At 51.0% G+C, this 23464-nt stretch overlaps 1 protein-coding gene and 1 pseudogene across 4 annotated transcripts in view; both read right to left on the reverse strand.

Moving 5' to 3' along the window:
• Positions 1-3629: 3629 nt before the first annotated feature.
• The window catches only part of CYTH1 (cytohesin 1), a 70075-nt gene continuing 50240 nt past the window's right edge, over positions 3630-23464 (reverse strand). For 2 of the 4 annotated variants that reach the window (XM_088802431.1, XM_088802430.1), the window contains exons 3-13: positions 22203-22267; positions 20446-20512; positions 20052-20170; positions 19641-19721; positions 18638-18750; positions 17667-17815; positions 17189-17300; positions 12025-12101; positions 8443-8514; positions 7421-7575; positions 3630-5547 (exon numbers count right to left, since the gene is read on the reverse strand). In XM_088802431.1, coding sequence (XP_088658557.1) covers positions 5469-5547; positions 7421-7575; positions 8443-8514; positions 12025-12101; positions 17189-17300; positions 17667-17815; positions 18638-18750; positions 19641-19721; positions 20052-20170; positions 20446-20512; positions 22203-22267 — 1089 coding nt within the window. In that variant the 3' untranslated portion in view covers positions 3630-5468. Of the gene's footprint in view, positions 5548-7416; positions 7576-8442; positions 8515-12024; positions 12104-17187; positions 17301-17666; positions 17816-18637; positions 18751-19640; positions 19722-20051; positions 20171-20445; positions 20513-22202; positions 22268-23464 lie in introns of those variants that run through there. The other 2 variants (XM_019735630.3, XM_074320622.2) reach the window with 2 other exon arrangements.
• Positions 15841-15939, reverse strand: LOC148756593 (U6 spliceosomal RNA; annotated as a pseudogene).

A 23464-nucleotide genomic window follows, 5' to 3' on the forward strand; every position in this document is an offset into this window, starting at 1 on the left:
TGCACCACCTCATTCACTCTGATAAGCCAATGAGGTATGTGCTGTGTACATGCATATGTGTGTGTGCATGTGTGTATTTATGTGCACGTGTCTCCCAGCTGTAGCTGAAAGGCCCAAGGAGCAGACACCCCAGTAGCAACAAGCGCACCTGGAGGCCAGGTCCTCGTCTCTGACTGGAACCAGGACCCCTCAGAGACACGGCCGACCCCTGAGCTGGGCTGGGGGGGGGCGGGGGGGCGAGAAGGTCCTGGAACATCTTGTGATGCGGAAAGGAAGTCAGTGCTCAGCAACAGAGGGGACGCATCACAGGACATGGAGCAGCCGGCGGGGCTCCCACTGGCCAATCGGGGACAATCTGAGCACCAAACTCCTTAACGACAGTGATGTGTCACAGACCATTGGAAACAGGAATCCACGCGGTTGTGCATAACCGGGGGTGGAAGGGCTTCTTCTCCCAGGCAGGATGCCCAGGGCCAGCGGGTGGGCTGGAGGGAGCGCTGCAGACAGGCTCGTCATTTTGCAGCCACCAGCACAGGGTGTCCACTGAGACTAATGACGGGGAAATGTCGACAAGACACACCCCTGGGACACTCAGAGAATAGGCTCAGGTACAGAGACACTGAGTGTGGGAGGTCCGGTAAGCAGTCCGAGGTGAAGAGGAACGCCTGGGAGATACTGGGGTCACACAGGCACATTTAGGGCCACTCAGCAGGTAGTGGCAGCTGAGGTCACGGGACTGGTCATCTGTCCAGAAAGCAGGCTTGAGAGACTAGAAGCTGGAGCCCCGGAATGCCGGCAGTTGGTGGGCGGGGAGGAGAGGTGCGCCCAGCCAGATGCGTCTATCGAAGTGGAGAGGAGACGGGGAGGCAGGCACCTGGCCGAGAAGTGAGTGGGAACAAGGACGCAGATGCAGGAAGATGAACGGTCGGAAGCACGCCTTTTGTTGCTGAGTGACACTCCATTTTCTGGGTAGGCCACATTTTTTTTTTTTACTTTAAAAATCAGTTGTATCTTTTTTCTTCTTTTTTTTAAAATGTTTTAAAAATTTATTGGGGTGACAATTGTTGGTAAAATTACATAGATTTCAGGTGTACAATTCTGTATTACATCATCTATAAATCCCATTGTGTGTTCACCACCCAGAGTCAGTTCTCCTTCCATCACCATATATTTGGGTAGGCCACATTTTGACCCCTTCATCCACCGGTAGGCATCTGGGCTAGTTCCACTTTGGGGCAGTTACGGGTAATGCTGCTGCAAACACTCATGTCACAGTTGCTGACCTGCACCTCCCTGACGGCTGATACACAGCACCTTTCATGTGCCTAGTGGCCATCGCACGTCTCTGGAGAAATGCCCACCTCGTGTTGCCTGGCTTTTAACTGTTTTCTTTTCTTTTCTTTTTTTCTTATTGTCGAGTTCTAAGAGTACTTTAGGCATGCTGTATAAGGGACTCTTATTTGATATAACTTACAAATATTCTCTCATTCTCTGGGTTGTCCTTTCACTTTCCTGACAGTATACTTTAAAGCACAAACATGTTTAATTTTGATGGAGTCCAATTTATCCTTTTTGAGAAGTTGTCTTGGTTGCTGGTAATGTGATGTGACACCTAAAAAACCGTTGCCTAATCCCAGGTCATGAAGACTTTCGTCTGTTTTCTTCTAGTTCTGATATCTTAGCTCTTTAACATTTAGGTCTTTGATCCATGTTAATTTTTGTAGATGGTGTGAGGTAAGGGCTCAACTTAATTTTTTTCATGTGGTATTGTTACCCCAATACCACTTGTTGAAGACTATTCTCTCCCCTAACCAGCCCCCACCCCCATGAATTGTGGCCCTCTTGTCTAAAACAAATTGCCCATAAATGTACGAGCTGATTTCTGGACTCCCAATTCTATTCCACGGATCTGTATGTCCGTCCTTAGGCCAGTAGCACTCAGTCTTGACGGTCTTTTGAGTTTTGAGATCAGGAAATGTGAGTTCTCCAAATTCATCCTTTTTCGGGATAGTTTTGGCTATTCTTGGTCCCTTTCATTTCCATATGAACTTTGGGTTTTTCCATTTCTACAAAAACAAGAGAGCAGGGGTTTTGGTAGGGGTTGTGCTGCATCTATAGATCAATGTGGGGAGTATCATGGTAACAATATTAAGTCTTCCAATCCATCAATGCTGGGCCTTTCCATTTGTTTAAGTCTCCTTTAATTTCCTTCACGATGTTTTGTAGTTCTGTGTACATCTTCCTTCAAAAAAAATTTTTTTTTATTCCTAAAAAAAGCCCCACTATTTTTTGATGCTATTGCAAGTGAGATTTTCTTGATTTCGTTTTTGGGTTGTTCACTAGTAGCGTATTGAAAAAAATCGATTTTCATGTATCGATCTTGTATCCTGCAACCCTGCTGAATTCATGCATTAGCTCTCACAGGGTTTTGTATTAGGTTGGTGCAAAAGTAATCGGTTTAAAAGGTTAAAAAAAAACACACAAAAAACGCAATTTCTTTTGCACCAACCTAATCGATTCCTTAGATGAGGCACGCGTCTTCCTTTCCTAGCAGCATGTCGTTTCTGGTTGTCTTGCCTGATTGCCCTGGCAAGACCCTCAGTACAACGCTGGAAACAAGTGGGGTGAGCAGGCATCGCCTTCCTGAGCTTCGCGAGTTGCTTTTCCAAAGGAGAGACTCGTGCATGTCTATAGCTTGAGGGAAAGGCATCAGTGGGGATTTAAGGGTCTGCATGAGGGAAAAACTGAGGAAGAGCAGAGGGAGAGAGGCAGGCAAGGAGGTGGTCATTTCCTCCACAGATGGGAGGGAACAACAAAGGAGAACCATGGTTGAGTTGCTATCAGAAGGGAGGAGAGCTGTCCTTCACATCTAATGGTCTCTCTTCTCGGTGGAGAGGTCACCACCCCTTCTTGGTAGATGACAGGGGTGGGCCCGCGAGTGTGAAGCAAGCAGAGATGGGAACTTACTGCTGTTGGTGGGGAAAGACAAGTCCGAGCAGTGGGTGAAAGGACTGCCCGCCAAGGGGACAGGCCCGGGCCTGTCTCTATTCTGTGAGGCCGTGCCAAGTGTCCTCTCCGCTTCTGAGTTCTGTCTCACTGTGACTCTTCCCTGCATCACGCAGGCATAGCTGAAAACAAAACTATACTGCAAATGTGTGGGATCAGCTGAAGGCACATTTCTCAGTCTTTAAAGTTGAATGTTTGACATTTGTTTCTTCTTCAAATAAGTTGGCAATGACTGTGTTTTTTGAATTTTTTTATTTGGGGAACAGTGTGTTTTCCAGGATCCATCAGTCGTCGTCCTTCAATCTAGTTGTGGAAGGTACAGCTCAGCTCCAAGTCCAGTTGCCGTTTTCAGTCTTAGTTGCAGGGGGAGCAGCCCACCATCCCAAGCGGGAATTGAACCGGCAACCTTGTTGTTGAGAGCTCGCGCTCTAACCGACTGAGCCATCCGGCCACCCCGTTCTGTCTTTTTTGCTGTGCCCTCCTCCCGACTTCCAATTTATCTTATCACTAGACTTAAGAAGAAAAGGGAAGTGATACCTCCTCCCACACCAGCACTGGGAGCCTGACCTTCCTGCCCAGAGCCACCCTGGGAATGACAGGCAGAAGGCCACAGACTACAAAGATGCTTTGGGCAGATTTGGAGTTTATTTGCTGCAGTTCCTTGGCGCTAGTTTACAATGCAAAAAAAACAAACCAAACGAAAAACAATTGGAATAATTATAATTTTTTAAAAACCCTGTCAATAACTTTCAGTCTTTTCTTTATATATTTTGACAAAACTTTTTTTAAACAAATACAAAATAATCTGAAAGGAGAAAAACTATACATGGATTATGTACACCTCTGATAAATAGACTAATAATACTGACAGGTGCCTCTCTGTCCAGGTCACCTGCAGGCAGCGGAGGGTTCCGGCACGAGGCCACCTGGACGTCAGCTGCTCCGCCCTGGTTCTGCTGCCCAGAAAGTTCAGGTTTCCAGCCTGGATCCTCCTCTGTCACCTTCACGAGATCTGGCATTAAAGTACCCGAAGCCACTCCAGGTAGGACCTGCATGAAGGGGGGACCCGAGAGTCCCCCCAACACTCCTCCACCAGTCCGTTTTACAAAAGCTATTTCCAGAGATGTGAGCCTGCTTTAAAGGTGTCGGGGGAGCCGGGGTCCCGCTGCCCGGAGGAGACCAACGGCTCTTCCGCCTTCTTCCGTGAGGCAGCACTGGGCCAGCACTGCCTGGTCCTGGGCACAGGGAGGGACAGGCCAAGATTGCCCAGCCAGCCCCTGCTCTGGCTGGATCGGCACACAGGCCCTGGCAAGTGGCAGGAGTGCCCGAGAGTCCCTGAGAGAATGGCAGGAGGGCTGCTTTTCACGGCTCCCTTCACACCGTGGAGGGGTGATGCCAACGCACGCTGTCGTTGTGCGATGGGAAAGCAAAGTGACCGGGGAGGCCGACCTTCTCACCCCCTCGCCCCTCCACCTGCCCCGCCGAGCAGGTAAAGACCCAGTTCCCTGCTAGGGGCCCCACAAAACGCATGGAGCGCGGTCCAGGTGAGGGCCAGCTTTGAGTCAGAAAACACTGAAACCCTACGGTGACGGGGGAAGAGCTCCTCCTTCCTCTAAAACGAGGACTGGAGTTTGGGGGGAGGAAGGAAAACCAAGTAAGAACAGTTAGGTCACCCCAGAGCCTCTGCTGGGGTCACCTGCCTCACAGTTTTGGTTATTAGGTATTTAGCTCAAAAAAAATGCTCACTTCTTATTTTAAAACCCGACAAGAATGAATTCTGAAAGAGAAAAGCAACGCATTGTCCAGCCTCTTCTCCGTTCAGTGGTCCCAGGGCACTTGGACAGGAAAAGCATCAGCCAGAGCTGCCCGTCGCGGCGCCCGCTGCCCACCCACCCGCCCGCCACCTGCCTGCCACCTACCAAGGCCGCCGCAGATCCCAGGCGGACGCTGTGTCAAGACCGGAGTGCTTGCTGCCTCCTCCACCCTCTGGCATGCCCGCCGGCTCCCCAAAGTGCAGGAGGCAGCCTGCCCCCCTGGGCCCAGGGCTGACACCCCTTAGCAGCTGCCCAGGGAGAAGCTTCCCCAGGCACATGGGGCAGGGCACATCTGAACAGCTCTATTTTACTTTCTCTTTTTAGAAAACAAAAATATATCTTTAGAGTACGTGGCTTCACTCCCATTCCACCTTTTCTGAACATGTAACAGTATATCCTTACAGGAACTCACGGAGCAGGGCTGAAGGCTTCTTCAGTGAAATAACCGGGAGGTAAACCGAGCTCCGTTGTCTTCAGAGAGAGACTCAAGCCCCTGCTGGATGGGGGTCAGGGTCCCTCTTCCCCAGCGCTAACTGCTACCCTCCTCCCACTTAGAAAAAAATAGCAAAAGCTTAAGTGAGTCTTTAGAACTCAGGGAGAGCCCCCCGACACGGGAGGTGCGGGAACGGACCGGCCCACTGCACAGACTCAGTGTCTTTTTGTGGAGGACACCTTCTTCTTCCGAGCCGCCAGCATCTCGTAGAAAGGGTCCCTGCTGATGGCCGCTCTAGAATGCAGAAAAGGGAACAAAGAGAAGAGGCTGAGGACCAGGACCGGAAGAGACGACGCCCCAGGCCCCCTGCCCTGCTTGGGCATCACCGTCAAGGCCAAGGCAGTGTGGCCACAGCATGGCTTAAGGGACAAGCTCCAAGAGGCACCCAGCACAGGTGACAAGATCATTTTGGGGTGTTTATTGTCCACATCCCCCTAATACTCAATTTGAGTTTAAGAACAGAACATCATACATTCTTTTAGTTGTGTTCTAACTCAGAAAAACAAACGTGGTACTTTAGTTCCATGGTGACAGCTGGCGTTTGTCTGGAGCAGTGAGCGCCATTTGATCCAATGTGCTACATGGCAGCACCTGGCACACGTGCTTTCAGATGGCGGACGCGGTCTGTACCAGGTCACTTGGGTCCCCATGCTGCCAGCTCCATGACCAAGACCCGATACTGGGCAGTCAGTGCTGCCGCTGGGGCCCCAGTGAGCGGCTGGTCAGGCCTGCTGTGCGTCTGCAGCCTGGTAGACAGGGAGGCACAGAGAAGCCAGTATAGGACACTGACAGCGGCCTCATCCCCTGTATGCTCAGCCTTTGGGCAACTTGTGATCCGCAAGTTTTGAAGCTGCATTTGCTTCTCCAGAGAAGCTGTACTGTGGGCGCTGAGCAGTTTCCGGGGGAGCTCACAAGCCAAGGAGACAGCTAGTGCTGCACTTGACCACGTGAGTGTCAGCTCGTGTGCGGGGACTGGGACCCGTTCAGAGGTACTGTGCCTATGAGCAATGTCTTGACGGCTCCTTGGGGAAGCTGTGGCTGGACAGTATCCGAAGCATGTCCCCAGGGGACCCCGCCTAGAAGGCATCTGGCCACCCAGAATGGGTGGGAGGAAACTACTGTTTGTTCACCATTTACCCTGGGCAAAACACTACTCTGGTTTTAGTCGAGATGCCCCCAAACGACGACTCGAGTCCTCTCAGCCCGCTCAGGGCAGGCTGTGGCCTGAGGGGAGAACGCCCACCACATGGGACAATCAAGGCCACCTGTCAGTGCAGCCCCCCTTGTCTCCAGGGGAAGTCAAGAGGCCCAGGAATGGGACGATGCTAAGGAAACAGCTGGGTAACGTCTGCTGGATGGAGCGCCCGGTGGGGACAGCGAGGACACTGGGGACACGCTCTCAGGAAGACGTGCCACCAAGACCACCAATGACGTGCATGTGGGGCATGGCAGTGATCGGGACAGGCGTCACGGAAGTCCCAGGCAGAATGGGGAGGAGGCTTGGGCGCCTGGACACCCGCCCCATAACATGCCTCTCGCTGTGCGGCTGGTGCTCAGGCAGCGCAGGAGCGTGGAGCAGAGCCCTGGACCCGCAGGTCCGTGTGACCAGCACACCGACTCGGGAGCCTTCCCCCCAGACCCGCAGCTCCGTCACGACACGGAGTGACTCTGGGTCGCGGCCATGTGACTTCAGGCAAACGACTCAACCTCCATGGGCCTCAGTTTCCTCATCTGTCAATGGGACACCAGCATCTCACAGGACTAAAAAATGATAAAACATGACGACCACTATCACCCCTGAACTGCCGCCATGACAATGAGACTTGCTCCCTAAGACATGGAAAAACCAGTGTAGCGAACGGCACGTGTACCTGTGGCTTGCTCACATGCTCCCTCTTTGGGCCTGTGAAGTGCACTTGGGGACCCACATGTGGGTGCTCGCTAAACCTGCTGTAATGGCCAGGAAGCCCGGAAGGTAAGCGCAAACCACAGTCCAGCCCGTCCCTACAGATTTAAAGGGCAGTGCGCTCAACAGCTGCACGGCAAACGCCTGAGAGCTGCGAGGCGTGGGCAGGTGAGGCAGACCCGTCGCTCAGACGCCACCTACTTGATGCACTTGATCCACTCTTCCTTCTCCTCGGGCGTCGGGGCAGAGATCCGGTACACGGTGTGGTTGCCCTCCACCACGCGCCCGTCGGCCTCGGTCTTGCAGGCCTTGATTACTTGGTCTTTATTGTCCGGGATATAAAGCTCAAAGCAGTTCTGAGGATCAAAAAAAAGAGGGAGACAGCAACAAAGATCTGAGTGAGCTGCTAACCAGGAAAGAAACGTTGGTTTACTTCCCACGAGGCTCGGTATTCTGACCCTCCCAGATCACAGGCGACACAAGCGCTCCAGGAGGAGAGAGGAGCCTGGAAGTGGAGTTCCGGGGAGAGCAAACTCTACAAACAGGCCTCGTCAGCAAAGGCATCAACCAGACATATGTGAGCTCTACTCCTAACACGCAACGAAGACGGAGGGAACTGCAGGCCACTCAGTGCCTTTTCAAGCTAAGCCAGCAGCACGGTGAGATTCCAAAACAAAGGAAAACAACTCTGAAGGCATTTGAAACCCATAAAACAGGGACCGTCTAGCCTGTTTGACCTTCAGTAAGTGACAATGAAGCAGATGACAGAACAACGAGGTTATCTGGAGCCCGTCTTCAGCTTGAACACCAAGGTGATTTTCAGTCAGGTTAAACTCAAGGCCTGGTAGCACTCTCCAGGGGTGTTTTAAAGCAAACCTTTGCAATTTCACTCTCTTGCACAGCACCGCCGCGCCCATCCCTTTGCTCCCCGCAGGCTGCCTCACCCCCAGCGGCCTCACCCCCAGGCTGCCTCGCCCCCAGGCGGCCCCCTCCCCAGCGGCCTCACCCCCAGGCTGCCTCGCCCCCAGGCAGCCCCGCCCCCCAGGCGGCCCCATCCCCAGCGGCCTCACCCCCAGGCGGCCCCGCCCCCAGGCAGCCCCGCCCCCCAGGCGGCCCCATCCCCAGCGGCCTCGCCCCCAGGCGGCCCCGCCCCCAGGCAGCCCCGCCCCCCAGGCGGCCTCACCCCAGCGGCCCCATCCCCAGCGGCCTCCCCCGATACTCACTGGCTTCTTGGAATCCTCCAGCTCCCGGATGCTCAGGTTCTCCAAGGGGATGATTCCACGGGGCTCCTTATCCTACAGAAGAATTGAGGAGGGGCGTCAGGGCTCTTTCGCAAACCCCTCCTCTATCACATTCCTTGCCACGGAACCCCAGTCCTCAATCTTCTCCCACCTTCTTGCAGCTCAGCAGGGCCCAGGCCCAATGCTCTCAAACAAGAAAGGGCGTAGTGGGGATGACACACCGTGAATCCCTCTAACCAAAGGCCTTTGCAAGGTGCACACCAGGGCTGGGGCAGGGGGTCCGACAGATGCGTGTATGGCCCTCAGCAGGGACACGTAAGCCCCTTCATGCAGAAAACGGTCCTATCTCTCTGCCTGGCTCCCCAGCTCAGCTCTAAGCCTCAGCTCTGGAGTCAGCACCTCCCTGAAAGCCCGTCTCGTCCTGGGGACCCTAACACATGGGACTATAGTTGTGTCACATGTCATCCCTGCTCATTATCTCCTGCCCTCTCTCCCCCCTCACCAGACTGTGGGACCCTCAAAGAGAAAGCGCCCCCCAAAATTCCACCTGGATCTCAAAAGGCACCTCAACTCCTATGCCAAACACCTCCGTCGACCCCTCGCACTGACAGGCCCTCCCTCAGTGCTTCCAGGCTCAGCAAAGGTCGCTACACGCACACGCTTCCACACACATCAGACGTCTGACAACCGCCATCACACCCCGTCCCTGCCGAGCAGCCAACCCACGGGGCCACAGCCTTTGTTCCAAACTCGACAGTGTAGCTGGGCTAAGCTTTGGCGCCCAGCTTCCTGTGACAAAGGTTCCCAAAATACCATGTGCTCTTTTGATTTGCAGGTTTGGGGTTTTTCCTCCTTTTCAGGCCAATGATCTCATGTATTTGCAGGCACCAATTATTCTGGTATTGGGATCGTCGTTATCTGTCCTCCATATCTTAGCTAATTGTTTTAATACTTGTCTTTCAGACAGAATGTCTGAGACTGTCTCAGGCCTTTTCTCTATGGTGATTATAGTTTTGGCTGATCTGTTCCATTCCTTAAAGTTTTAACTTATTTGTTAATAAATAAGTTATAATTCTACAATTACAGTTACATTGTAAACGTGTTCTCATTTGTTTTAAGTCTGAAAGTTCCAGAGAACTGGCTGGATTGTATGCTGGTCACTCCCCAGTGTCAGGAAAGGACGGAGAGTGGCGGGCGAGCTCCTCTCAGACCCCCCGAGCTCTGGCTCTCCTCTCACACCGTGAACGCCCAACATCAGGAGGGTCCCATCCCCTTGGGAGGGACATCATGCCCACGCTCCCACCCTCTATGGAAGTTCTCCCAACCGAACACGGTCTGGAGCCCTCACTGATGTCGCAGGGAGTCCCTTCTTTTCAGTTCCCGTTCCACCAATTTCTATGCAGCAGCAGACTACTGTTCCTCGATCAGAAGAGGGAAAGGGGAGAACTGCCTGGTTTGCTACCCCCGACGAGGGCACGGGGTGGTGGCTGGGGCTGGTGGGTGCCCCAGGGCTGCGTGGTGAGGGCCCTGTGCCCGCCCGCAGCCTCTGTCCTTGCTGCCGTGGTCGAGGTGTCGATGTCACACTAGCTCAGCCCCTCCGTATTCGGGTGCTATAGCCCCACCTGTTTCTACCTCTGTGTGAGGTGGTTCTGTGTGGAAGCTTCCACCTCCCATCAACCCCGAGGGTTCCCCGTCTTGGGAAATGTAATCTCTGTTTCCCCACGGCCTGGACAACGCTGACACATTGCTAAATGGCATTCAGAGGATGCTGGCATGGTTGGTATCGGAAGAACCCAAGGTTCTAGAGTCTCACTGCATCACTGCTGGGACTGTCCCAGCACTGAGGGTGCGTTGCTTACAAGTCTGTATATGTTTCATCTTGACCCAGAGAACAGTGAAAAAAAATCCAAACAAGATTTTAAAGATGTCATCAGTCTAGGTATCTTTAAGAAAAAAGGCAATGTGTGTGTGTGGGGGGCCGGGGGTGCTGGACAGGAAGAAGTTCACCAAACTATTCATAGTGGTACTTTGTGGGGGGAAACAGGAAGAAGCCATCTTTTTACTGTTTTGCATATTTGAAATACATTCTCATAGTTGAAAAGATTTTAATAACAGAAAAGCAAAGCCTGCTGCAGAACTTAAGTGGTATGAGTTTAGCCCCTCTCACACACAAAACCCTTCAAAACTACTGAATGCCCTAACAGACAGCACACTTTCAAAACGAGTGACTCTGTGTTACAAGCTGACACGTATGTACGCTGTCCACAGGGACGAAGCATGCAAAGTGTGGGCACAGCAGCAGAAAACCCACTTTGCTCCTAAGCAGTGAGGTGCCAAATTAGGTACTGAGCCTGGTTCCGGCTACGTTTTACAGAAATACAGCCAGGATTTCCGTCTTTTACTTACAGACCACCTTGTTCTGCACTTACTGTAAGTGACACTTCTAAATCATCATGTTCTCAGTAGATCCACGACTTTAACTCAGTGAAGACGGTTGGAGAACAAAAGCAAAGCATTCCCACTCAACTGCCTGGACTTGTTTCAAGACACACGGCCGATGCTGCCAGCTGTACACCCACCCTGCTCCTCAGGGGACCAAGAAGAATGGCAGAAAGGACAGACCTGCCCGGCTTGCTGAGTGCTCTGTGAGAAGGCGCTTCAAAAAAGTTTTAGTTGATGATTTTTATTTCCATAGGCTCTTATTATAAAAGAGACTTATAGGTAACACATATAGTGGTACCTCGGTTTTCAAACATAGTCCGTTCGAGTTCTGAAATATTCGAAAACAGCCGACAGCTAGGCCTTGCACTCAGCGGAAGCTGCGTGACATGTTCGACTTCTGAGACGTGTTTGAAAACCAAAGCATTTACTTTGGGGTTTACGGCGTTCATAAACCGAAATGTTCATCAACGGAGACGTTCGAAAATCGAGGTACCACTGTATTAGCAGTTGTACTTAATTTCTTCACCACTGAATAAAAACCAGCAACGCTGCCACAGCTTAAGAAAAGTTCAATTTCCTAAAACTCCAGATAATCTCTAAATTTTCCCATTTCATTTCAGTTCTTTTTCCTCTGTATTATATTTTACCCCTTGGCTGTTTCTTCTGAATCTAATGCCTCAGCACTTCTGCTACCCTAGGAAACTTGATTTCTCCAAATCACGATTATTTCACCTCCCTTTCAAGAGGACCACAAACTTTCTCGGCAACTGATCCGAGTTCATTCCAGCCCAGCTCTAAAACCTGTTCCTAATGCCACGCATCAAGTTCCCTCCACCGCTTTCTCCTGGCCAGGTGTCCCCTGTCCCAATGTGGGCCTGGATGGTGGCTCTGCACCACAGCTCCTCTGGCCAGACACCACACTTATCTTCAGGCTTCCCAACACTGAGATGTGTCTTAGCTCTCCCACTGCCCTTGAACTCTCCTCCCACCCACAACAATGCAGAAGGACAAATCTGACTGTCTCCCCACTGGCCCCACTGCCTTCTCCAGCCATGTCTGATGGGGATTTCGAGATGGAGGCCGGGCCCACTTCCGGTCCCAAGGCCAACCAGCAGGGCTCACCGTCGTATATTCGAAGTAGTAAAGGCAGTTGTCAGTCAGAATGAACCAGCGTCTTTTCCAAGTCTTCACCCTGCCACCTGCAGAGCAAAAAGAGACGGGTGTCCCACAGGAGTGACCAGGCAGTGCAGGTCCGCGGGGTACGAAGCTCTCCTCTGAGTGAGGAGAAGCTGCGAGGGCCAGGGCGCCAGGGGACACTGAGGCCACGGCAAGATTTACATCGGTGACAAGACACAGAGCCAGGACAGAAGCACCTTTCACGGAGTGAAAGTCTGTGGGTACAAGCAGAGCAAGCAAGTGGGAGGCACCCGGAGATGGGATCAGGACAGCGGGATGAGGGCACGGGGGTGGGGAGGGAGACTGGGGCAATGATGACACGCAACGCAAGTCTGACGGGGCTAGAGAAGCGGCTTTCGGTGTGGTGGGAACGGGCAAACAAAAGAGAGAGAGGGGAGAGGGCCTGTCCCCTGGTCCAAGCTACACTGCCGGGCCAACCAGCCTAGGTGCCCGTGTGGAGCCGGTTCACCAGAAGGGGGCAGGAAGGAGAAACAGGAAGGAGGACACCTTAAGCCTTTCACAATCAAATCAGCTTTTCCTGAACCGTGGAACTCACCCACTACCCCACCTTCCTAACTGAAGTGCATTTCTATACTTTTGGGCTCCTGGGCCAGTATCCTGAAAATAAAACTTCCCCAGAGACCGGGGTGACACAGCACAGAATTCCTGTATCGGGGAGAATTGACTGGTAAGCAGAGGGCCCGCTGTGGCGCCTTTTCATTCTGGACTCCTCACGAGACGCTTGTAACAAAAACAGCTAGATAAAAGGCCACGGGCCAAAGGACCATAACGGGGGTGGCTATGAGCTAGTGGCAACTTCTCTCAGTTCTTTTCAGTATCTCTCAGTTAAACACACCCAAAAAAGCTGGGGTGGGGCTGTTCTGCTGAGATGGGTACGGAGTCAGGGGACGACCTGCCTGAGTGAAGCCAGTCCTGCTCTCGGCCACGGCCATGAACCACACCTTCCTTTTCCACTGGGTCAAGGGCGAGCTCTCTGAACATGACCCACACAATCATCCAGAGGTTAAGATATGCGTGGCATCTCCTAACACTTTTTATGGCCCTGGACAGTATGCGCTCTTTTTGCTAAGACTTGACCTACAGAGAATACCACCCTCCGATCTTCACAGAAAGCAAGGGCCGTGGGTGTGATCCAGTGGGATCCCTTACCCTTACAAAAGAGCAGGGTGCATTTAAAGGAGTACTTCTGGCTGCTGGAATGTGCTACGTGCTCACACCAGGTTTCCTTAAAGGATACGACTGCAGGAGCAGCGCAAACGTCTGGAAATAAAGCACCTGGCATAGGACCTGACAGCAAGTGGAAGGACTGACTATTGGGCTTTTGGGTCCCATTTGATGGCTCTCCCTGGGTGCCTGCACTCCTGGGGAGGTTAAGACATTGATCACCCATCGCCAAGGTTCTAACTGGTACAGACCAGGGCTCTGAAAGGGGGTCTGACAGAAGCACGTAAGTGCCACACACCCGCCCGCCCACCCTGGGACAGTGTCGAGCAGACTGACTCTCTCCCCCATGGCGATTTGGCAGCTGATGTGAGCACGTGCCTCTGGTCCCTAAAAGCATGGATTAGGAAAAAAAACCATAGATGGAAATAGGTCATGCATGTGGAAAACGGGCAAGGCTGGGCAGAATCGAAATAAATAAGGAAAAAGAAGACAGGAGTATCCTTAGAATTGGAACCACTTTGCTATAGAAAGGAAACCGCCCCATCTCGGAGTCTGAGAACTCGGCTCTGCCGTCTTGGGCCTCCTTTCCCACACGGGGCTCAGCACCCAGGACACCTCACCCAGTGACTACCACACGCTCCCCTCACAGGGCCACCCAGGGGCACAGGGCTCAGGAAGCCATGGAAAAGGGTCAGATGCCAAAAAGACGAAGATGGAAGGACACCCAGGCGCAAAGCAAAGCTGGAAACGCCCTCTCCCTGTTACGAAAGCTTAGCTATTCGGTCTGACCATGGGTGGTGTCAGACACCTCTACCATGAAGCACCACTGCGGTCCCAGGGGGAACATTTCCATGTTGAAAGAAAAACAGACATGAAACAAGCAGACAGGTCAATGTGCGCACCTAGGACAGTCCCTGTGGAACTCACAGGACCACCTCTGCCCTCGGCTCTCTGACCCCTGAGGTGGAAAGGCTGGAGGGCGGCTGCCCCTGCTGTTGGAGACACCCTGCCCAGTCCCCAGGACCTTCTAACAGGGGTCAAGGTTTGGCGGGGTCTTTCAGCGTGTGAAGCACACACCTGAGTGGCTCCCGGCCAGGAAAACATGTTTCCCCAAATCAGCAATGGAGAGTGGACAGCAACAATGTAACTAAGAGCCGACTTAGGGCTTCTACATGACTTGTTGAAAAAGAGGAGGGAGAAAACCAAAACAAAACAAAAGGAGCTGAGGTTGGAATGCCCTCCCCTAACCCCCAGGAAATGAAGGAAAAGCACTTCAAGGAGGGGGTTTTGATTTCTTTCTTTTTTTTTTTTTTTTTAAATTTTACTCGGTATCATTTTGAGTTCAGGAAACACCAGCTCCCTTTTTCATGCAAAGGCAAATGTCCTCATTTGTGTAATTTCTTTTCCGAGTTTGCTTTCTGATCAGTCTGTCAGAAGCACACAGCTCTGGGAAGTCACGGCATCCTCCTCTTCCTCCTCTTCTCCACTTTAGAAATTACTTTTTAACTCACGGGAATCGAGTGGAATTCGACATATAGAGCACACGCCCGGCCAATAATTACAAGAAAAAATCCAGTGACTTCTTCCTCTGCTTTTGCTAACGCACCCTCCGGAGGTTTTCTGCGTGACCGTGCTCAGAAAGGTTTAGTTGTCCGTGCCCTGGCACCCTGCTATCTGACGCCCTGTCTACCACTCCCAGTGGGAAAACATGCAAGTTGCTCCGAACCCCTGATCCTGACCAGTTCCCTAGGGACTGTGCAGTAAGTTAGAAGCAGCATTAACACTACCACCAGCAATTAAAAAACAAAATAACCAAAAATAACAAATAAGAAAAGGCTGCAGCAGTTACAGTGGCCTGGGCAGAGGAGCGAGCAGGTTGAGGGGGTTACATACCTCCTGGCGTTTGGGGCAAGGAAAAGGAGAGCCCAAATCATGGAAACATACACATGAGGGAGAAAAGAAAATTAAAACAAAGAAATTAAACCCAGCTCCTACATCTTCAAGTGCAATGTATTCGTCATTCGTGTCTGCCTGGGGGCGGGGGTGCAGGGGGCCAAACAAAAACAGTGACAGCCAACGCTGGCTGCTGTCTGGGGGGAAATGAGGCGCCTCATCTCATGGCCACTCCCACCTGGTAGGAGCAGAATCCCAGGCACCACAGGGAACCTGGCCCCAGAGATGCCACAAATGAGTCCTCATAAAGCTACCATTTATTACTATATCCAGAATCCCAAGCAAAGAGAGTAAAAATTACTTTGGGGACATTTTAAGTGTCTTTCTTCAGATGGCTATCACTCTTTCGAGTGTGTATAAGAATGCACACACATACTTGTACACCCATGAATACACATGTACATGTGTGTATACACAACAGTACACATTCTTATGGCTGTATGCATACAGACATATACACATAAGTCCAGCGCTGGCAGGGCCTTCTGCAGCACAGACACAGGTGATTCTAAGTGTGCTACGATGAAAACACAATATGAAGAGTTGAGGAGGGTTTGGTGGAGGTTTAGAAAAGGTACCGCAATGACCTAAAAATCGAGTCCCACATTTTCATGTTTTTCTTTTTGAAAATATAGATGCCTCACGAATTTGCATGTCATCCTGGTGCAAGAACCAAGATAATCTTCGTACTGTTCTAATTTTAGTACTGGGTCTGTCAACACCAGCATTAGGGTTTAAACAAATGTCGCTGGAGGGGAAAGTAGATGCAACTTTGGTTGTACTTTTAAATTTCCAGCAGGTTTCCTTTTAACTGTATCCATTTGGCAATGAGGCTAAAGAACAGAACGGATGCCTCCTGGGTTAGTAATTTTAGAGCCTTAACTTCAAAGATACTACCGGCTTAAAGATACATGAAATGTTGGCTAATTCAAGAGACATTTAAAACTCCAATCAGTGAAGCAGGGCATTAAAAATTCATGGCTCAAGTCATCAGGTATAAATACGACGACTTGGGATATGCTTTTAAAAGGAAATAATAAATCCTACTGCTATCTGAACTGGTCAGAAGTAAACGATTCCTTTCCAGCACTTTCCAGGCGTATCAGTAATGGCCGAGAGTAGTGACTTCTGATCTCACCGTGACAAGCGGCTGAACCAGAAGGGAGCTTCACTCTGATGAGCACCCCGATAGCATATGGGAACCCACGCTTCAAAAGGCCAAGGCGGAAAACGGAGGAAAGGACTCTCTCTCTCTGTGGCTAAAAACTTGGTATCATTATGTCCAGGGAGTCCAGGGCTCTCTCTGGGTTCTGGAATAATTACTAAAAGTCACGTGTGGACGTGAACGTCGTGTGAGCCCCACAGTGACTCTAGCACCTCTGTGACAAGGCATGTCACAGATCTCAGCCATATAAGCTCACTTTTGGCAGAGGGAGGAGGGATACGTTTTATTTTCCTGAGTGAACAAAATCACTGATGTGGCTGATTGCGTTGGAAAGGAGGAGGAAAAACCAGTGCCCAAGAATGAGGAGTGGCGTGGGTCGCGCTGCAGCCAAGGCCTCCGGGTTTGCCATGCACGCTGCCGTGGAGCCAGATGTAGGAGGGGTGATGATGCACCGGGGCGGGGCGGGGTAGCAGGAGCACCAGTACACATGTGTGTGATGGGAAGTAGAGAGATGAATGCAGCTGGCCACCCTCCCAGGGCTTCAGAGGGCAGGGAAGGGAAAAGGACCAGGCACTGCCTTGAAACGCAACCTGGTCCCTCGCTTCCAGAGTGGAAATGTGGAGCGCAAACACTCATGGGCAATATTGATGGCGGAGTGAAGTCTGTCCCCACGTCTCTAGCGTCCCCACACTCACTTCCTTTCTGGAGGTGGACCTTGTCCCACCGCGTGTACATGTGTGCAAGCACACACACCCTTTCTTGCTAAGTTTCCTTATCAGGAGCCCCGACCCAGAGGGCATCACTTACCGAGTTTCAACAGCCAGCCTTCGCGGTCTGGATTGAAGAAAGTGTGAGTGAGGTCATTCCCATCGTCCTCTGGGATTTTAAAGGGCTCGTTTTTTATGCTCTCATACAGATTCTGGGATAAAAGATGACATTGCATGTCTCTGATTCTAGAAATAGCGCTCCACCCTCTCCTTTGTCTTCATTCACTCAGCAAGCACTTGTGTGCCTCCTGAATGCCACACACCCTGCTAGGCGCTGAGAGCAGAGGAAGAAATGACCGTTCCTGCCTTCAGGCAGCTCGGTGACAAAATAAATAAGACGCCTGACGGATAATTAAGGGAGGACAGCAGCGTGACTTCCATTCATGTCTTTAGTGTCAGATTTCGGGGCCACCTCCCCTCCCGATCCCTCCCGGGAGCCTCACACCAACTTTGTAATGGAATTTAAGCGAGTGGGAAGCACAGACGCCCGCGGGCACGTGTGCCGGCGCCGCGCTCACCCGGAGCAGCTCCTCGGGCAGGTCTCCGCCGTCGTTGATGCCCCGGTTCATGGCGATGAACCGCTCCACCGTGGGCTTGTCTTTGACGTTGGGGTTGTGCAGGCTGGTGTTGAGCATGATGATGGCAAACGACAGGACGTAACATGTGTCTGAGGAACAGAGCAGGAAGGTGATGAGAAACCGCGCGGAAGAACACGAAGCGCCCGCTGACTGGAGACCAGAGCGCGGGACGAGGCCCCGGGGCCGGCCGCTCACGGACAGCGGCGGCTGCCACTGCACACGGCAGGGCACACCCGGTGTACCCCAAGTTGCACTGCGCCTGCTTTCTCGGACCGTAACAGAACACGGCCGCCGCGGAAAACCGGGAGAACAACACAGGGTACGGAAAAGAAAACACAAATGGCCTACAAGCCCCTATACCTTGTGTGATCCACGCCTCGCCGCCACCCACGCCTCGCCGTCGCCCACGCCCCGCCGTCGCCCACGCCCCGCCGTCGCCCACGCCCCGCCGTCACCCACGCCCCGCCGTCACCCACGCCCCGCCGTCACCCACGCCTCGCCGTCACCCACGGCCTCGCCGTCACCCACGCCTCGCAGTAACCTATTTTGTCCCCTGTACTGACACGTGCCTCTATGCGCGTCACCACAGCACCGCACAGACCCATGCTGCAACCAAATTGGAATTCAGAGTTTGGAATCCTGCTTTTTTGCAGTCTTCTCGGCCTTCTCCTACGCCAATAAAAACTCTCTTAAAAACATGGTTTCAAATAGTTACATGATTTAGAGATACTCCTTATTCCTACTTGCTTCCTGTTGGGCTTTCGGATTGTGTCCAAGTTTTGACTACCCCTGATACCATTTAGATCCATGTTCTTAGGTATGAATGAACCTGAGCCCTTTCGTTTCACAGATGGTCCAGTGCGGAGGAAGGAACCTGAGGACGGGACCACACTCCAGGGACGCTCACTCACCCGTGGACTGGAAGACGCCGCTGTTGCACTGGCAGTATCGCTGGGCAAACGCCTCCATCATCCGGTCGATCTTCTGGGCCTCTCCCGGCAGCCGGAAGCTCCACAGGAACTGCCTGTGCGACGAAGACAGGGCGTGTTACAGGACTTGGGGAGGCAATTTACTTCTCCGCGAATCCTTACACTCCCAGTGATTTTTATCCCAAAGGCCACAGGGAGAGCTGCGGGGCCACGGTCTTCTGTGACAGTCACACAAACTTAGCACTCCATATCAGCGTGCGCTCTCTCAGTCAAAGGCCAAGTATTGAGTAAAAAATAAAAAATTAAGAGTTTCCTATTCAAGAGAATGCCTCTCCTCCTCAGAATAATACATGAAACTGAAATATAAATAATGCTCATCCTAAAGGAACTCCACTTTCCGTAAAACAAGATGAGATGCTGGGAAAGAGATTTTCCATCAAAGCTTTCACAATGATCCCTTTAAAGAGAGACCCACCGCCAATAGGTTTCACCTGGATTATTTTCATCTACCTAAGTGACAACACCAAAGAGGATGTTATCATTCACCCTTACAGCCGTGAAAATACAGAATGGCAATTTCTCAGAAGGCACAAGGTAACAGACTTAGGGAAAATTTAGTTTACTTTTCTCTTTCTCAGATGAAGTGCACAGCTAACTACCCACTTCCTAATCTAGGGCAGCAGGAAATTAAAAAATTCCTAAAGTGAAAATTAGGAAAGATTTCAAAATTTAAATTTCAAAAATTTCCAGAATATTAAATGAAAAACCTTTGGAAGACTTTTGCAAAATCTGCTTTCAGGATACATCGTAGTTCAATTCCCTTTAACCAGCCAATCATTTTAATCATAGGCCTTTAGACTGCTTTTCTTTAAGATACTTCCAGATAGTCTCAATAACCCCCAAAGGTAAAAGTTCCCTAAACTGCCACACTTCCCGAAGACCTGCCTCCCCCACTTTCCAAGGCGCCCACCTTGACTACACTCACCGTAAAGCCTGTACAAGGTTAAGGTCAGTGAACTCATGTAACCCCACGAAGGCATGAAGAACCTGGATGTTGAAATCATCTCTATCAAGAAAAACAAAAGACACGGGGGCGGGGAAAGCAGGTGTCAGACTCTGATGCTAAAAATCCAAGGTCGTCCCAACCCCCAGCCAGGAGGTTTCCCACGCTGAGTCCCACGACCACACACAGTGAGCAAGAGCCCGTACCCGTGTCTGCTGCATGAGCCGATGAGGAGCTCTCATACCCCCCCACACCAGCTGCTGCCCCCAGGGGCACCTTGTGGCTGCTGCTGCCTCAGGACAAAACTCTCCTTAAGATCTTGGAGCATTCTGAAATTTTCTACTCAACTCCCGACCTCCCTGCTCTCCCACCCACGTGCCCCTGAGGTCTCACCTCTCCCCTAGGTAGTCTCCGATGGCCGTCTTGTTGAGCCCTTCACCTTTATACAAGAACTGGGCAATGTCCTCACAAGTGTTCTTCAGCAGATCGTTCTCTATTAAGAACTGGATCCCCTAGGAAAGACAACAAACACCTATGATGTTTACCCCGGAAACATCTAGAAAGGAAGCGAAAGGGCACAGGAAGAATGGGTGTGGGTGCTCTTGACACAGAGGAAGTGTCTAGTGAAGACCTGCCGATTGACACAAAGGCTCAGGTGAGTGAGTTTGGCAAGCAGGGCTTACATGTTGCCCGTACGAGCCGCAACCAACACCGCCAGGCCCAGGCTGAGCTTGGCAGAGAACCCCGGCCGAAAGACTACAGGCTCCCAGGCGTCCTTCTCACTTACCTTCTTAGGGTCCATGTTAAATTTTTTCCTGCCCATGGCTACCTGTTTGTTCCTCTGCATATTTTTCCTGTAAAACAACCATCACAGCCACTTCAGTAACCAGGTCATCAGGAGGTTTCAAAAGACGAAGACAATTCCCACGTGCACCCAGTGATGTGTAGGGATTTTTGAAAAACTTATCCAGGAAAGCACAGGCACACTTAGGTCTAACGATGGAAGGGCAAGTGGAATCCTGACCCTGGCCCCAGGCTCATTCGTTCTCCACTCCAGCGGTTTTTTGTTTGTAACTTTATCAACTTACCACTTACATGGCATTTTCAGCACACATCTGACTGATGTTTAGTAAGCCTGCTAATAGCACCACAATCCAGTGTTACGTTTTCATCACCCCAGCAAGTGGATGTCATGTGAGTTAGCTTTTACCTCCATCCTTCCACCTTCTGGTAGACAATTAAGCTCTTTCCAGTGTGGGGCTATTGTCAATACGAATGCTGTGAATATTCTTGTTCAGCCCTTCCTTGTGTGGACATGCTTCCCTTCCCTTAAGTAAGTGCCTGGGAGGTGAACTGCTGGGCACAGCATGGGTATGTGTCTAATGTAAGAAACCGCTAAAGAGTTTCGCCATGTGGTTATACCACTTGCTTCTCGTCAGTGTGGGGTGGCATCTCAAGATTAACGATGTGAGCATTCTTCGGTGTCACACATACAGCTTCTTCTGTAAAGTGTCTATTCCAGTTTTTTGCCCATTTTTTATTTGGGCTGTCTTTTTATTATTCAGTTGCATGTATTCTTTATATACGTATGTATGTATGTATTCTGGATACAAATCCTTTTTCAAATACAGTAGTGCAAATATTTTCTCCTGTCAGTGGCTTGCCTATTCATTTCTTTTCAATAGTATCTTTTATATAAGAGCAGAAATTTTTAATTTTGATGAACTCCAATTTGTCCATTTCTTTTAAGCTACAATTTTTAAAAATGGAAAGCAAGCTATAATCCAAAACAGACAATGCAGAAACTACACTGATGAGCGGGCCGCTTTCTGTACAGCGCGCGATTTCACTAATCCCTGATGGCATCGCCCACAGGAGTTTAAAATAACAAAGTCAAACAGTCTTCCAGAGCCAGACATGGAGACTTAGGCTTAGAAAAACACAGACACGCAGGAATTAGAAACAGCCCATTTATCACATCGAGCAGTTAGAAAATTGTCTGGGAACCCCACTCAAAACTAAACTCTCAAAGTCACTAACATTTCACGTAGTTAAAAGAAACAGATAACCCGCAAATGCCCCTTCTCATTTTGCACTGTAATTTCACTTCCGCATCCTCTTGTCTTTAAGCATTAGGAGGTACAAAGAGGCGCCCAAGGTCACCAGACAAAACGGGGAAATCCAGCCTGCTTTATTTCCCTCGTAGCCTTCATTAAGCTTTTCCTTTACAAAAAGGAAAAACAGAAACTTTAAAATACAAACACAGTGGACAACAGAGAGGAAGAAATAGTAATTCACACAATAATTAAGGGCAGTTGAAGGCTTTTGGGGAACCTTCCAAGTTCAGCCTTTGCAACCCCCTCAAAAGCCCTCACCTCCACGAGGCCTCACACTAAAGGGGAGAAAGCAGGGAGTGTGGCTCCACGAGTGCTTGCTGGGGAAAGAGGACAGAGAGGACACTTCCTCCATGAACTCGCCACAATTACCGGCTGGGCGCTGGGCGGAGCTGCGGCCACAGAACCAGCCACAGCAGGACACACTCACCTTTCCTCTGTGGATCCCAGGTTTTCAATTTCATTAGCTACTTCTGCTATCTCATCCTTCAGCCTCTGCAAAACAAACAGCCCAGGATTACCAGAAGAGGAAGATACAGATCACATTTAAACCTCTGAAATCTCACATAACTCCTTCCAATAAAAAACAAAATAAAATAGAGCAAAATGAGTAAGACAAACCAAAACAAAAATCCAAAAAATTTTGGAAAATTCATCTACTCAACAAATATTTACAGAGCTCCTGCCAGATGCTAAGCATTCCAGGGAACACCGAGGTGAAAAAGAAAGCCCCTGCCCGCAAGGGGTTTACAGTCTAGGAAGGAAGTTTATAATCATAGACACGGTGTCAAATCAGTGTCTTCCTTCCGGCTGCCTCCACGCTGCCTCTCGGAGCCCACCTGTGGCTTCCCAAACACCGGCAATACAGGCTCTGCCCACCAGCCCGTGCTCAGGCTGCCGGCCAACATTGCCAAGCCAAGCGGCAGCAGAGGGAATGCCCAGCCCAGGCCGGCTTTCTGCCTCCCTCCCCCAGGTCAGCAGGCCCTGAGCAGGGACTGCGGTCACAGGGAGGGGCTGAGGGGAAAACTGCTAAGCTTTCCTAATTGACCAGCAAAACAGGAATCAAAAAATTAGGGCAAACAGTCAAAATCCACTCAAACCAACACCAGAGCTAGTCAAGTCTTTCCTGTCCACTCTGCAGCGTGGGGGTGACAGGATACAGCCCCTCCGTCCCCCACCCAAGCTCCCAAACATTTCGAGGAATCCTCCAAGACTAACATCTGCTGCCTCAGGGCTAAGATAATCCAAGTCATGGCTTCTGTGACTGATTTCCTACCAAGCTTGGCAGTTATGCAAAGGAATTTAGGGAAACTGATAAAATAGCTGTGGCTGACTAGGCAGCCCTGGGGACCAGACCTGAACTCATTTAATGCTTACAGCAGCCTGTCAACAGGCGTTTGCACTCTCATGGTACAGATGAAGAAACTCAAGTTCAAGGAACCAAACTTCTCGCATCTAAAATCACTCTGCTAGTAAGTGGCCGCCTCAGGGCCTGGCCGTGGGGTCTGCTCGCCCCGCAGCCGGAGCCCCAATGCCTCCCTTGCCCGCGCGCCTCTCAACAATCAGGAGAGCGGGGGTCACTCTGGCTCTGACAACTGACCGGCTGGGTGTTGCTTACAACCACTTCACTTCTCTGAGATGCCACCTTCTCACCTGTCAAGCAAAGGTGACTTTCAATACCTACACTTCATC

Source organism: Rhinolophus sinicus, chromosome 12, assembly GCF_057876585.1.
Source record: "Rhinolophus sinicus isolate RSI-liver-muscle chromosome 12, RSI-T2T, whole genome shotgun sequence".
NCBI lineage: Eukaryota > Metazoa > Chordata > Mammalia > Chiroptera > Rhinolophidae > Rhinolophus > Rhinolophus sinicus.